At 45.3% G+C, this 16,033-nt stretch overlaps 1 protein-coding gene and 1 pseudogene across 1 annotated transcript; one reads left to right on the forward strand and one right to left on the reverse strand.

Annotated features, from left to right (window-relative positions):
* Positions 1-275: 275 nt before the first annotated feature.
* Positions 276-8,487, forward strand: TLCD2 (TLC domain containing 2). The gene is given in 5 exon segments (XM_011359876.2): positions 276-6,407; positions 6,614-6,690; positions 6,860-6,972; positions 7,506-7,662; positions 7,665-8,487. Coding segments are annotated over 5 exon segments (813 nt in total). The 5' UTR covers positions 276-6,231; the 3' UTR covers positions 7,955-8,487.
* A 231-nt stretch (positions 8,488-8,718) lies between these two features.
* Positions 8,719-8,837, reverse strand: LOC111739556 (annotated as a pseudogene).
* Positions 8,838-16,033: the final 7,196 nt, after the last annotated feature.

A 16,033-nucleotide genomic window follows, 5' to 3' on the forward strand; every position in this document is an offset into this window, starting at 1 on the left:
AGAGGGCTGAGCCACACCTTTTCACCTATTGGCCAGCTCGTGAGTTGGTGGGCGTGGCTTTAGTGCAACTCCACTAAGCAAAGGGGTGACCTCCTTGCCAATCAGAACTAAGACAGCCAGAGAGGCGGGACAAGAGCGAAGGGCTGGCGCCCCCGAGTGGGTGTGGTCACGCTGCCCGCCAGTTGGTGGTGATTGGCCCTGGGCGGTACAATCGCAACTTGTGCGTCACGACGCCGCCAGCTGATCGGAGACCGGAGCCGGTGTGTGCTGGGCGCTGGGAAGAGAGCGCCGCCGGCCGCGAGGAACGGACGCACTGATTTGCTCCCTTACCCTCAGCCCCCCCACACACACACCCAGCACCAGGTGGGTGTGAACTGGGTCCTGGCAGCACAGGAGGGAACCGCGCTAACGGAGTAATAGGGGCAAGTAGGGTCCTGGCGGCCACACCCTGCCCTTCCGGGGGAGTGGAGAGGGGGCAGCGGGGGCAGCGGCGCTCCAGGGGAGAGTGGCCTGGACTGGCTGGAGTAGTGTGTCAGGAGGTTTTTAAAAAGAGTCTGGGACAGAAGTACTGGCGGAAAGTCTTACGGAGTCTCTGGGAGGAAGGTGAGGGGCCGGCGGGCTGGGGGCGGCTAACCTCGGCGTCTTCTGGTCCGAGGATACGGGAGCCGACCACCCAGCCAGGGTAGGATTTGGATGCGGCGTGTAGTGGTAGGGTGCTTTGCCTTTACCGGCACTCAGTAGATCAGAGCCAGCTGAGCGCCCTGGCAGGGAAGGGGTCTCTGGGCGAGCCGGCCCCTCCTCTCATTCCCTCCAGGGGATGTTATGTAAGGGGGGAGGGGAAAGGAGTAGGGGGCGGCGGTGCCGTGGGCCTTATGCAACCCTAAGGTTAGGGTTTCACCGCGGTTGGTGGGGAGAGCGGGCAGGAGGAGGGCCTGGAAACTCTACCCCCCTCCCCAGCCTAACTAGCCGTCTTGAGCAGAGAGAAGGTCACCTCTGCACCTCCCCCAAGCCTGTCCAGTTGTGGGGCCCCTAGCCCAGGCCTGGCCCTGACCGCCTGGGAAGCCGGCTGGCTGGGTGGGGCGCCTGGGTTAGTCATCACTGGGCTCCCTCTCTCCCCACCTCTCGGCCAACTCTTGGCCCCTCCCCGTGGCCTCCGGCTAAGCTCTCGCCCCCACCTCCTTTCGGCCCTAGTTCCAGCCTCCAACTCATTTGGCCTGTCACCCTGGCTGTCATACTGGGCTGGAAGCTGTCAGGGTGCCAAAGGGTTGATGGAGCAGCTGGTCAGAGGGTCAGTGCCCTGGACCCACCCCGCCCTGCAGCCAAGGGCACCTGCTTGGCACAGACTTTCAGCAGCCGCTGAGTCCTATGGACTGACCAGAACCGACTCAGACAGAGGGGAATGGGAAGGAATTGAGACTGGTCACCTGGGATAAAGAAGGTACCACAAAGTTTATGCCTCCCAAGAGGGTTTTGTAATTTGAACACCTCCCACCCCCACCCTAATCTTTCTTATCCTCTGAGTATAGAAATCTCTTGGCAAGACCACCTTGACCCCTCCCGTTGTCATGGGCCATGCCCTTGGGCTGAGTGTCAGCACACACCCGCTCTCCCCAGCTCTTAGCCCCCAAGCCTGCCACGCCCCCAGCCCCCTCCCTGGCCATGCTGCAGGGCCCGGCTTTTCCTGCTGATTCATGCGTTGGAACTGTGGGGGCGGGGCTTGGAACTTGGAACAAAGTTCAGACATGGAGGGGCCGGCAGACAGCCTGGAATTCATACCAGATGTACCCGGAATGCGCTAGCGGAATGCCTGGCATTTGAAAGTCCTGGGGAGGCTGCCCAATCTTTCTTCCCTCCAGCCTTTGGTCCCATCCTCTCCTCACAGTCCCAGGAGCCTCTGCTGACCTTCCAAACTCTAGATCTCCTCCTTTCCTCACTCTTGCCCAAATGCAGGCTCCCTGAAACTCTTCTTTCAGCTAAACTCCCTGGGAACAAGTCAGTTGGACTGATCACTGAATTCATATTTCTGGACCAGAGATACAACTTCTCACCTTGTAACCTGGGTGACAGGTGGGATGTGCCCAGGGTCCCCAGGTCCTGCCCTCTCTGAATGTTGAGTAGGCTGGGTTCCCTCATGGGTAGCTGGGGTGAGGGGTGGGTGAGAGCAGGCCTGGGTTTCAACACTGTTCAGTTCTGGAAAGAGGAGCAAGGGAAGTATATTTAGAGCTGCCTCTTGCTTCTTGCAGAAGTTTTAACAGCTCCTGCAGACTCGGGTTAGAATCAGGAACCCTTCATTAGAAAGCTGAGTATCTGCTGGGGCTGGACTTTGATGATCAGTGGAACAGTGGCCCTGTGACGTGGCCCTGCTCAGATCTTTCCCATTTTTCTTCCCTTTCCCTATAGGAGCCTGTACCTCCCACACTCTCACCTGGCTGAGCCGCAGTAGTTCTTCAGTGGCAAGCTTTATGTCCTGACCCAGCTAAAGCTGCCAGTTGAAGAACTGTTGCCCTCTGCCCCTGGCTTCAAGGAGGAGGAGGAAGAGGAGAAGGAGCTGCTTTTCTCTTCATCTGGAAGGTGACAGAACTGGGGTCGGGAAGGTCTGAACAGTGAGAGTGATGATACCTTTTTGGAAAGGGAATCCTGTTCAATAAGAGAACCTTCACCCCAATTGGCCCAGCAAGAGGGAACAATTTTAAGATTAGAGACCCTGGCTGAATTAGGGTATAGATGGCTCTGACTACCTAGGCTTAGTTAGTTGTGGTGTGACAATGGGAACAAGTGAAGCAAAGAAAACCCTGTATACCCCTTTACCCAGGTGTCTTCCTTAGCCCTCCTTCCTTGTCCCCTATTCTTTCCACTGACCTTTCCAGGTGAAGCCTAGAAGTAAGTTTCTTCTCAGGGAAAAGGTCCTACTGAAACTCTCGTCTGAGTAGTCGTCCCTCTGCTCTTACCTTTCTTTAGGCTGGCCCAGACTGTAGATTCAGGGATTCTCACCTAAATGTGGGATCCTTAGACTCTCTGTCTCAGCTTCTCCACCTACCTGTGAGATGGGGAATCACCTAGTTGAGTGTACATGAGGGAATCAGAAACCCATTTGTGCAGACTCAGAGCTTGCGGTAGGAACAAAACAGCTTTTCACATAAGCTATTGCTCCTCTTGACCATAACTTCAAGATCTGGAGGGAGGAGTATTGGGAGGAGAGGCTAGCAGGAGCTCAGTCTGACTTCTCACCATGCAAAGGTACCCCCAGGCTTCCTCTGCCACCCAAAATAGGCCTGCAGCCTCTGATGGGGTTCCAGCTACCACTGCTCTCTTTCTTTCCTCACTTTTCAGGATAGTGTATGAGACTCATCTCAGGCCTGTGCAGGCAGGATATTCTCCCCTCCAGGAACCAGGGGAAATGAGTTGTGGGACATGACCCCCATTGGGGCATCAGGTAGTATAAACCTGCACCCCCAGCTCCTGATCCAGTCTCACTCTTGGGCTCAGGCTCTGGTGTGATTCATCTTTGGCCCAGTCTCCCTGCCTGAAGGTGGGCATGTTCAGGGACTTTAGGAAACTGTTTGTTCTATTTTGGAGGAGGAGGTATGTGGAGGAGGAAGTATTCCCCATTTACAAGAAACTGAAAGGTTGAGGGTAGTGGAGTAGACCATTGAACTCAGCACTTCCGTAGACCAAGCTGAATGTATGGGACTGAAGCGGGAGAGTAGACTGACTCCACCCATAGGCCACAACACAGATTGCTCTGTCCCTGGACATTGCTTCTATCCTTTTTCCCCTCCTCGCCTTAACTGGCCACAGTGTCTCCCCCTCCAGCCCTGGGTATGTGACTCTGTCATCCTCACCCTTCATGGAGCAGAGATGAGGAAGAGCAGCCTGGGAACACAGAGGCAGGCAAAAGACCAGTGAAGGACAAGACTGGGAGAGCACAGGGTCCTGTCTGGACACCCTGCAGAGGGGGCCCATAAAGGCCAGGAGCACCCCAGGAAGAGGGAGGACAGCCAGCCTTCATAAAGGACAAGCTTCCAGCCACTGTCTTCATTCACCATTTCTTTCCAGTCTTTCCGCCTCCCTCAGAGATATGGGACCATATTAAAGTGTCCTGTGGCTTCATCCTCTGACTTCCCACCTTTCCTCTACCCTGTAATTTTTATATAGGGAGCTTCAAGGAGCAAGAGCCAGCTGTGAAAGGATATACACAGAAAATTCATAAGAGAAATTCAAATGAATAAAATCATGAAAAATGTGTTTCATTAGTAATTAAAGAGAGGCAAATATAGCTGTAAGCATTTTTCCCATAGCAAACTATAACGAAAAAAATAACACCCAGTTATTGGCAAAGGAGTACTAAAATAATGCTCCGATACATTGCATATGGTGGAACAAATTGATACAGCCTTCCTGGATGTCAGTTTGGAAATACGTATCAAACATATTACCATGGTCTTTGACCTAGTAATTCTAAATTTGGAGATTTATCCCAAGAAAATAATGAAAGATTTAGTTATAAGATGTTCATGCCAACATTGCAATAGAGAAAAACGGGGAAGCATCTCTCTAATTAGGAATTCATTTCTGCTGTAATGAAAATTTGTAGTAGGAGATTGTTTAAATTATTGTATATCCATCCAGATGGTAGAGTACTGTGCAGCCATTAAAAATCATGTAGAACATTTGACTGGAAATAAAAATACTCATTGAATATTAAAAAGGTTGTAAAAATAGTGTGTATTATGTGATCCTAATTTTGTTTTTTAAGACATAGGTATATACATAAAACAGATAAAGACTGAGAACATACTCTAAAATATTAATAGCAGGTATCTTTGGAGGGTGGATTAAGGTAACTGTAATTTTCCTCTTCAATTTTTTCTGTAATTTACAATTTTTCTACATTAATTGTATATGGCTTTCATATAACAAATAAAATTTAAAAGAATTTGTAATAAAAAAGAAAGGTTTTGAGAGGTGGATGTGGAATAATGAAGGAATACCCCAAATCCCTTGGACTTAGTGGATTTTTGGTGGAGAAAGGGGTTTGTGAGAGTGTTTGGGGAGCACCTATTGATTTATGAAGTTCATTCTTTGGGAGTAGCAGGAATCCACCCTCTCCATGCACAGGAAATGGCTCTCTGAATTGCTGGCTGTCAGCCAGCTATAGAAGTGTGGAGTAAGACAGAAGGAAAACAGTAAAAACCTATCACTTCTCAGGAAATAGGGGTTGGGGGGAAGATTTTTCTCTCCAGGATGAAAGGTTCTAGGATCCTAACAGTCATGCTACTGAAAGCAGGATGGGTATTTTGTTTTGCTCTTTCATTTTGGCCCCATCTTGAGGTGACCCTGTGTGACCTCTCCTTGTCTCTTCAGATGGGAAGAGAGATTCTGTCCACCTAACAGGTCCACACCCAAGACTGTAGTGCTGAGGGGTTCCCTTTGCTTCCCTTTCCTAATAATGAGGCTCCTCTGTAGGGCGCCCAAAAAGTTGAGGGAGGAGTCCCCAATGAGACGCTTCTCCAAAATGGAAGCCGTTATTATGTTTGAGAGGTACTATACGAGGGGGCAGGACTCCGGGAATTATAGGGTTGCTGGGATGTGTCAAGGGTCTGGAAACCTCGAGAAGTAGAATGGGGTGGCTCCAAGGAAGTGAGGTGCCCTCTCCCCCACAACAGACGGGAGATGGGTGCGGAGCCGTATGGTGGCATGGTTTAAGCAACTGGGAGTGGGTTTGCCATGGCCTGTAACTTCAGATCTGTATGGGTGACGTGGGAGGGATGACCAGCAAGTGAGAGGTTAGAGTAAGGAAAGGAGGTGAAAGTTAGTGGGGCAGGGCCTCTGAGATTGTCGGGTGAGATTAGTGACCCTATATCTGGCCCTCCAAGAGAGGTTCAGGACACAGGGAGTAGGGGAAGACCCCTATCGCATTCCGGAAGCGCTCTTCCCCCTCTCCTCCTCCAGCTCCGTTGCCAGGTTCCCGGGAACTCTTACTCTGCCGTCTGTAGCGAGGGCGGGATGCGATGGGTTACCGTGGCTCCAGGGGCGGTGGCCACAAAGCCTGCTCCAATCACCGCCCAGCCGCAGGATGGGGGCGTGGACGAACCCTGAAAAAGTTACAGCAGATTTCAAAGGCAGGGCGGGTGAGGGATCCCAGAGATCCAGTCTTGACAGGAAGCGGTTCACAGTCTCCTCAGGGGGCTAGCGCAGGAACCCAGCGGACTGATCCGGACTGGTCAGGTCATGGCGCCCTCGGGGATCCTAGTGACTGGCGTCTCCTCCGCCGCCTTTTGGGGGATGCACTGGGGAATGCAGCTGCTACCCATACCAGGATCTGCTGCTCCGGCCGGTTGAAAGTGGTGGAGCACCTGTGTCTCCCTGGTGCACAACCTGCTCTCGGGGATCGGGGTGCTGCTCAGGTGCAAGGCTTAGAGGTTTGAGAGGCACCTGGGTGAGGGTGAGGGGTAAAAGGTTAACATTTGAAGACCTGGCAGGCACCTTTAAAACTGATGCAAGACCTTGAGAGTCTGAGAGACTAGAGTAAGAATATGGATGAGTGGGCGGGCGTGCACAGCAGGAGAATGGAATCCGGGTCAGCATGACGTTGACCGTGGCTCTCCTCCAGGCTGTTGCTGTACCCTCACATGGCCGCGGACCTTATTCATGGCCACGCACCCTAGGCCCTAGTGCTGGTGTGACTGTGTCTGTAGATAAGTCTGCAGGAAAGCCTGGGCCAGTTTGGGGTTTGGGGGCAACCTTCCAACCATAATTCTAGGTCCCCTTCTGGCAGCTTTGCTGAGGGAAACCGAAGAACTGGAAAAAAGGAGAGGATAGAGATTCCTTCCCAGGCTGTACACCATCCTAAGAGAAGCCTAACACAAACACACACCCTTACCCGCAGGTTATTTCCTGGCTAATGGAGTCGACTTGCTCTGGAACCAGACCTTGGGCCAGGCCTGGCACCTTCTCTGTCATTATTTGGTGGTGAGACTCAGAGGCGAGACAGGAAGGGAGGTGTGCCCAAACCAAACCCTCCAATCTCTCATCAGCTTTCTGTCCTATGACTTCCCAGAGAGTCTCTGACCCCCCTAGCACTTTATCCTCCCAACCTTGGGCTGAAAGCAGGAAGAGAATTGACTGCTGGCCACAGCTGGGAGTCAGCATTACCTCAGGTGCTTGGATTGCCACAGGTGTCCAGTCAATTGCAGAAACATTGAATATGGAGCTTTTCTGAGGATGGGAATCTTCAATATTGGGAGTGGGGATAGGGTATCAGACTGTGCAAATGCTGCAGCCTGAGGGGAGACGTCCTCTGGGCCACTGCTGCTTCCATTCTAGGAAAGGATTGTTTCAAAACCATTTAGGCCCCTGACAGAAGGGTATGCATAAAATTTGGGTGTTTTGGGGGGAGGGGTGTCAGAAAATACATGGGAGCCCCTCTCTTAAGGATAAAGATATTGGAACATGATGGGTGGTAGGTCATAGAAGTCTTCTGACCTTTTACCCTGGCTTCCCAGGTAGTGAACTTCCTCAGCACTACCATTCTGTCCGGCTACTATGTGGGCTTCTCTGTGATGTCTCTACTCCTGGAGCTGAACTCTGCCTGTTTGAGCCTAAGAAAGCTACTGCTGCTTTCTTTACAAGCCCCCTCCTTAGCCTTCAGTGTGGCCAGTTGGCCACCCTGGCCACCCTGGCCCTCTGCTGCCAGGTACCACTAGAGTGGATGAATCTATGGTTGATCCAGCAGTACCACCAGGTGCCTCCTGCTTTGGTTGTCCTTGGTGGAACTGGGCTGGTCACTGTGAGTGCCATGAGCATCAGCACGGGTGTCCGAATTTTGGTCAGTGATGTGTTGCAGTCTCAGCCCTTCTCACTTATCCCTGGGTGCAAGGAAACCAGGGGCACCAGGACATGTGATAGTGAGTCTGTCGCCAGGGATGATTCCACTCTCAGCCTGAAAGAGTAGAGAGACGCCTCAGTTTCCTCTTCTGCCAGTCTTGGAGGAGGTAGGACCAGGACAAAAAAAGATGATGGTCTTCAATGCACAGCCCCCTGTCAGGGTAAGGACGACTGGATTTTTAGCATGTCAGTTCTTCTTCCAGCTAACTCACACCCCTCCCCCATTCCTAGAATCTGAGAAGAAATGTTGATGTTCATGGGTGGGTGGAAACCTGGGCTATTGTTCACTGAATTTCATCAACAGATGGTCATCCTTCCCAACAAATTAACTCAAGGGGTACAGCCAGTACTACCAATAAAGGGTGGCAGAAAGCATGAAACTGGACAAAACTGGCAATGTGTATATTCCTTTGCTTCAGCACAGGGACAGATGAAAGATGAAGATCTACTAGGATCCGAGAGATCTGGTATGGAGGGGATGAGATAAGAGGGAAAAGAAACCTAACTTATGACCAAATTCTGGCAGTGGGAGGACAACTCAACCGATGCTATCTGGAGCTGGAAGTTGCCAAGAGACCAAAGAACCTGAGCTATAGCAATTGCTACTGATAATTCTGATTCTCACAGCTCCACTATTGTGTTTGTATTTAACTCTAGTCCTACTGTATCCAGCAACTGCCCTTTTAATTTCTTTAATATCTTCTGACCTTTTTAAAGAAAATGCATTTTTTTTTTTTTTAGGCGAGGCAACCCTTGGTTGACTTCACAGATTGCAAGGACCTTGTCAACTTACAATCCCTTATTTTATTTATTTATTTATTTTATTTTTTACGCCTATAGCACCTGATCTTCCTAGGTGGTCTCCCATCCAAGTACTAACCAGGCCCAACCCTGCTTAGCTTTCGAGATCAGACAGGATCAGGCTTGTTCAGGGTAGCATGGCCATAGAAAAAAATGCATTTTCTTAGGACAGTACTGAAGTTCAGAGCCATAATGGACTCAAACATCCACTCTGGGTGTGCAGTGTAGGGTCTTCCCAGGCCCAGGTTTTCATGAAAAATAAGGCAGAAACATAGCACCTGAGAGAAGTCTTCTGTTTGACTGTAGAGGGATTAAGGAATATCTGAATCTTTCCTGGGAGTCATTCAAAAGCTCTTCTTTCTACCTTGCTGCTTCTGCATTTTTTTTTCCTCTAATGCACAAGATCCCTCCTTTGTTCATAACCTGGATGTTATGGGAAGGATAGAGCAAATTAAGGTTGCTACTCTATTAAACAATAGACAGAAAGAAATAACCCTTAATTATCCACAGAAAAGATATATGAGCAAAAGCAAGAGACAGGAAGATTAAATTAAAAATAAATCTGCCTAAAAGCTGAGCTAGAGAAAGACAAAGAGGATGTTGGAGACAGACATACATAGATTGAGGGACAGATAGAAAGAAAGATTAGTTGCCTAGAAGTGATAGGCAAAGAAATGGAGTGCAAGACAGAGAATCTTTGGCAGAAATATCGAGAAAAACTGTTACAGAAGCTGAGAGAAAACAAAATCATAAAATTGGTAAAATGGCCATAAACAAAGAGGACAAGAAAAAAATAAAGGCTGACGGAAAGAGATTCCAAGGATGGAAGATACAGATAGTCTAGACAGTGATTTAGTGAGAGCAAGTGACAAGGAGGAACAATCAGACTCAAGAGAGATGGATGTAATAGTGGCAGATGGAGAGATTAGCAGAACAAGAGAGAGGTAGAAAGAGAGGAGAGGAGATTCATTAGGGGAGTTGAGAAGCGGAAGAGCAGAGGTGGAGGAGGCAGTAAGTGGAAAGATTTATTGACAGAAAAAGAAAGCAGGAAATATGTGGAGTTGGAGACAGGAAGACAAAGTACCAAGCAGCTACAGTGCAAAACACAAAAATAGAGACCAATGGGAACTGATAGGCACAGACTGGTAGGAAGATGAGGAAAAGTCGGAATCAGGGATGTACACTGAGATCGAAGAATAGGCAAAGGGGCTGTGGAGAATCAGAGGAAAAGGGTGGGGGGGAAATGATTAAATAAACATCCAAAGGAAGGAACAAGAAAAAGAAGGGAACACAGAGATGAAGAGAGAGAGAGAAAAAATTATAGAGGTAGGGAAAAAAATGAGAGAGAGGGATTGTGAGAGATCCCAGTCACAGTTGGCAGTAAACACAGGCAGAAAATAAGAGCAGAGAGTTTAAATGTAATCAGACTAAAACCAGAGAGTCGAAGATATAGAAGTTGAGATAGAAAAATGAAATAGAATGCTATCATAGTTTGTCCTTTAATAGAAGTAATAGCTTCAAAATTCTTAATGCCTTGATTAACACAAAAACATTATCTTGAGTTCTCAAGGAAAACAGAATATGACAAACCCATGAGGGAAATTTGTTCCCTAAGTATGTTTTGATGTCAATATTGATTCATTCCATGCTCTATACCTTTTCTTTTATCACTGTCTTAAATTCATGTTTCAGGTAAGTACCCCTTTTGGTAATACTTGATAGTATTTATGAAATATGCCCAAGAACTTGACTGTTAGGGAAATCTGGCTGTTGCTATGGGTTATCTATTAAAACCTATACGAGAATGGTGAGATTAACTACCGGTGGGGATAGGACATAAGTCAATACCTGAATATTTTGGGATCACACACAAATTTCCATTGTGGTGGACCAGTGAAACTTCAAGAAGGCAGGACTGGATTGTGATTATAATTGTGGTTGTGATATCTTATCAACTAGACTAATTATAGTGTAGATCAGATATAGATAATGGGAATCAGAGAGGCATGGTCAATTGGGACCCTAGAAAAGAGAGGCTAAAAAATGCAGAAGTTGACACATACTACATTTGGTTTAATGAGTTGGGTCAATGAGCATCATGGCAGTGCTCTGTCAGACCTTACCACCCAGTAAAGTGGTACTCAAGACTGACTCTGTGCCTACCAAGCTACTGGCTCATGAATTATTTGTCTTCTGGCACAGAGGTGCGGCTTTCCTAGATGGAGGAACATTGACATTTTATGGTCTCAGAACACTATTCTGATAATAAATTAATAAATTTCTATGCAAAGAATTGTGTCAGTCTTTTGTGAGTGTGGTTACACTGAGTCACTCTTATAGGTTCCGGTGGTGTCCTGATTTATAATGCAATGCTGGATTGTGAAAGCTTTGCTGTGGGAAGATCTCTTAGCACTACCTTTTGACTTACGAAGCCCTAAAGTGTTCTAAGATCCTCTAGCATCAAAAAGCAAACCTAGTTTACTCAGTAGAATGGACTTAGAGCAAGAGAATGGATTCAGACAACTTAGAGTGATCCTCAATGCCAAGGGTTGAAATGCCGAAGAATCTTTTAGCCAAATTAATCTTGAGTTAACAAGAAAATTAATTAAACATAAATCTCCATAAGTGAGTTGTCAAAGCTATATTGTATGTAAAGTCTGGATTTGTCAGGCTGGAAATTAGGAGCTCTCACTTTGCAAGAGATAACATAAGGGAAGTTATTCTTTAAAGAATTGCTCCTGTATTGAAATGAAGCGTTTATTTAAAATCATTAACTTAAAGTCATAGCATTTCAGGCTGAACATTTGTTGCTACCACATCAGGCACCTTTTATACTTTATCCCATTTAATCTTACGCAGTAAAAACTCATCCCATTTTTAAAATGAGTAACAAGGGCAATTTACTCAGGGTTACCTAGCTAGTTAGTGACAGGGCCTGGACTCAAACCCATATGCATATTTTTTTCTATTACACCACCTGTGACCAACATCTGCTATTTTTGCCTGCCTAGTAGTATAGGGATTTTCCTTTGAAAAACACTCTCTCACTCCCCGCTAAATGGGCATGTGACCTAGGTCTAGCCAATCAGAACAACACATTCTCTTTCCCTGAAATGAGCTCATGACATAAGCAGAGCCTATGAGCCTCAGCACCTTGACTTCTGCTAGAACTTTTGGCTAAGATGCACTATGTGTGCTAACATCGCTAAACCGGTAGGATATAAGAAGCTTCCCTGAGCATGGAGCCAACGTGGAAAAAGAGGACTCAAAAGATAGGAGAAAAAAAAAAAGATAGAGATTTCTAGCATTATTTGAATATCTGGATCAAGCTCTGCCTAAAGCCTGGACTTCTTCTGAACCATGAGCCAAAAACAAAACAAAACAAAACAAAAAACAAACAAACAAAATCTTCTGGATTTACTTAAGTGAATATGAATTGAGCTTTTTTCCCTTTTAGCAATTTTTATTAATATACCACCTTCAAGATTATCCAGTCTTATCATTTCATTTCATAAGAAATTGAAGCCTATAAAAGTTAAGTGATTTATCCAAGCATACCCAACTATTTTGTGGCACAGACAGAATTAGAATCCAGTTCTTTGATTTGGTTCAGGGACCCTTCTTATACACTATTTTGCCTCTTTCTTTATAGAAAGGCTGAGTAGTAGAGAAACTTTAAGGTAGAAAGATAGAAGCCTGCTGACAACTGAAAAGCAATCAAGTCAGATAAATTGCTCTGAAGTGGCATTTACAAGTCAGGATGCTTCAGTCTGAAAGTCAGACTTTTCTTCAAGTATTGATTTATGTACTTTTTAGGAATGCAGGAACTTTGCTGGGCAGGTCCATTTCAGCTTTCCCCTGCAGTCATGAGCACCACTTAACTTAGTGTTATAAGTCCATTCTTTTCCTGCCTTTAACCTGCTGGGAGACAGACCCTTACTTGCCACATCTTCTACAGGAACTGGACAGAAAAGTGATTCTCAGACTGAATGAGCTCTTTCAACTGAGATAAGGATGCAAGCCATGTGGGCTTTAGGAGTAGAAGAATGGGAATTTGATCTGGTAGTGCGGTAGGTACAAGGGTCCCTGTTAGGGACTTTCTGCCTACCACCACTCAACCCAAAAAACAGACTCTGGGATAGTATCCGATATTCCAGGGATAGTAAATTATTTCTTTGGGTTAGGCTTTGTCCCCTCTGGCCTGCCTGCCTGTGCCCTTGAAAGGGCTCCTTCACCTCCTTGAACTTCTCCGATTGTCATTACTAATCCTAGGAGCTGAGATTGGCACAGTGGCTCTCTGCCCCAGATCCCAGGTCAGAACACCATTAGAGGAGGATGAAGAAACCTGAAGAACTGGGGGCCACAAATTCCTGCTGCTGCACTGGCCTAGAACAACATTGCTACTCAGCTATTCACTCACTTCCCTTAGCAGCTCATCCAAACATCGTTTTCTTCAAGTTCCCGCCCTTGCTTCCCTAACTCCAGCTCTTCATAGAATCCAGTCATTTCCACCCTGGCAGCAAGTGAGAGTGGTGGGGCTAGAGAGATGTAGGAGATGGGGGAGGGAAATAAGGGGCACAGCTCAGGGCAACTGCAGCAGCATTTCCTTGACATACATTGAATTTAAAAAATTCATATTCATATATGTATAAGGGAGGCTAGGGGGAGAGTTGGATCTCCATTCTCTACAGTGGGAAGTGAGCAGATAATGTCCAAAAGTTAAAAGTCAAGAAATAGCAATACAAGCGTATTACTTGGAGATATAGCAATAAATGCCGAAATACTCAGCTAAAATTGGTGAAAGAGAGGAAAGGTCAGAGGGAGCATAGATAGCTGTTCCTTGTAACAAATCTTTGTAACAAATTCTGCAAGACTGTATAACTTTGTTAAAACTAAAAACATTACGAGTGGCCCTCAGTCACCCCTGCTCCGCTCTGTATCCCTGGGTTCTTCATCAGGGATTCAACTAATCTCAAATCAAAAATGTTAGGAAAAGCATTACATTATTGCTGGCATGTACTATGTAGTTAGGCCTATGATGGTTGTGTCAGTCGTTGGTACTGAACATGTACAGATTTTTTTTTCTTGTCATTATTCCCTGAGCAATACAGTATAATGACTGTTTATATAGCATTCACATTGTATCAGGTATTATAAGTAATCTATAATTGACTTAAAGTGTATGGGAGGATATACATAGGTTCTATGTAAATACTACGTCATTTTAAATAAGAGACTTGATTGAGCATCTTTGGCTTTCAGTATCTGCGGGAGATCTTGGAATTAATCCTCTTCAGATAATGAAGGACTACTGTAATTGTATAGCTAGCTATTTATCATCCATCTCTACCTCTAGAATGCAAGCTCCCACCAGGCATAGCCTAGGTCTACTCTGCTCTCCTCTGTATCCTGCCACCTTGGCAAGTATTGCACTTGGAGGTGTGCCTTAAACTTTTGTAGAAGGAGATTTTTAAGGGCATATTTGCTTTGAAAAGAGTTTCTGCATTCAATAGGAGTTTGGACAAGACAATCTAGGATGTACCTGCCAGTTCTATGATTTTTATCTATTTTCCTACTCATCTCAATTTCTCTTACCCCTCTTGCTCCAATACAAATTCTTATCTTTCTTTTACGCCTAAATTTTCAAGTGATTGGTCAATTCCCATTGCCTCCATTGTCTCTTGAACTTCCCTGGCAACCTTTCTCTCCCATGATCTTTCTGAAACTGCTCTCATAGGTCAGAGAATTCTTTCTTGTCAAGCTTGCAGCCTTTCTCAGTCTTCCTTACCTGTTGTATCATCTAACATGGCAGAGGGCTTCCTTTACTTTCTTTCTTTTTTTTTTTTTCCTCTCTCAATCTTTATTCTCGGTTCCTTGCTGTTATCCAGATAAGAGAGCTTCCATTTCTTGAAGTGCTTCCTTCCTGTGGGCCTCTCCTGACCGTTCCAACTGTTCTTTCCCTGGCTTTCTCTGGCCTCCCCTTATCCTGTGTGTCTCAAGCCTTCTTCATCTGCTTTTCTGTTATTCTTTCCTCTGTGAACTGACTCTTTCTCAAAAATTTAGTATCAACTTTGGTCTGATGATTCAACTCCTCACCTCAGCTCTTAGAATGTCACTTGTGTGTTTCTAGCCAGAGGACTCCTTCTTTTGTATGACCTGCAGTTACCTAAGTTCAGTTTTAAATTCCTTATCAATGAGGAGACTGGTTTGACTGTGTAGTGAATGGTCCAAAATAATGACAACTAATAATTTCTGTTCAGATCTGTTCCTGGCTTGGTCACTTTTAATTGAGCTTCGTCAGACTAACTCAAGCAGACTGTTTGACCAGTTAAGAGACCTTAAGAGAAGTTTTTAATTTTTAAGTTTTAGTCTTTTGATTTGTAAATTATTTCATTTGCACATGTATTTTCCAGATTTAAAAGAAAAATACTTGTAAATCGTCAAATAGGTTGAAATCATTGGCAAAATGTCAAAACTGCTTGGAATTCAAGCAGATTTAAGCAAATCAACCAACTTTAATTTGACTCAAATGTTTTCATCCAACATCGTCTATGCTTCTTAGCATGAATAGAGATGATATGACAGTACGGTTAAAAACATAAGCTTTTCATATGTCTATTAGCTATCTGTATTTCCTCTTTGGAGAAGTATCCGTTCAGGTCTTCTGCCCATTTTTTAATAGGATCGTTTATGTTTTTTTGCTGTTGAGTTGAATAAGTTCTTTATATATTTTGGATATTAACCCCTAATCAGATGTATCATTAGTGAATATCTTCTTCCAAACAGTTGGTTGTCGTTTTGTTTTGTTGATGGTTTCTTTTGCTGTACAAAACTTTTTAGTTTGATGTAGTCCCATTTGTTTATTTGTGTTAAGTTGTTTTGATGATTAAATTAGCTTATTTATTTATTAACTTTTGGCTTAGAAATTATTTTAGGCTCACATGGAAGTTATAAAATAGCACAGAGAGCATAAAGATAAACCTATAGATAAATAGGATAGAACTGAGAGTCCAGAAACAAATAAACTTCAGTTGATTTTTGACCAAAGGACAAAGACAATTCAAAGAAGGACAAAATTGTCTTTTTAATAAAAGATGACTGGATATCCACATGCAAAAGGAAGAATTTGGTCCCCTATCACACACAATATACAAAAATTAACTTGATATGAAACATAAAACTATAAAATGTAAGGACTAATACTATAAAACTCTTAAAAGAAAACATAAGAGTACATCTTTGTGAATTCAGTTAGGCAATGATTTCTAAGATTTGACACTAAAATCATAAGCAATAGAAGAGAAAATTTGAAAAGTTGGGCTTCATTCAAATTAAAAACTTTTGT

Source organism: Pteropus vampyrus, unplaced genomic scaffold (assembly GCF_000151845.1).
Source record: "Pteropus vampyrus isolate Shadow unplaced genomic scaffold, Pvam_2.0 Scaffold50, whole genome shotgun sequence".
NCBI classification, from domain to species: Eukaryota; Metazoa; Chordata; class Mammalia; order Chiroptera; family Pteropodidae; genus Pteropus; species Pteropus vampyrus.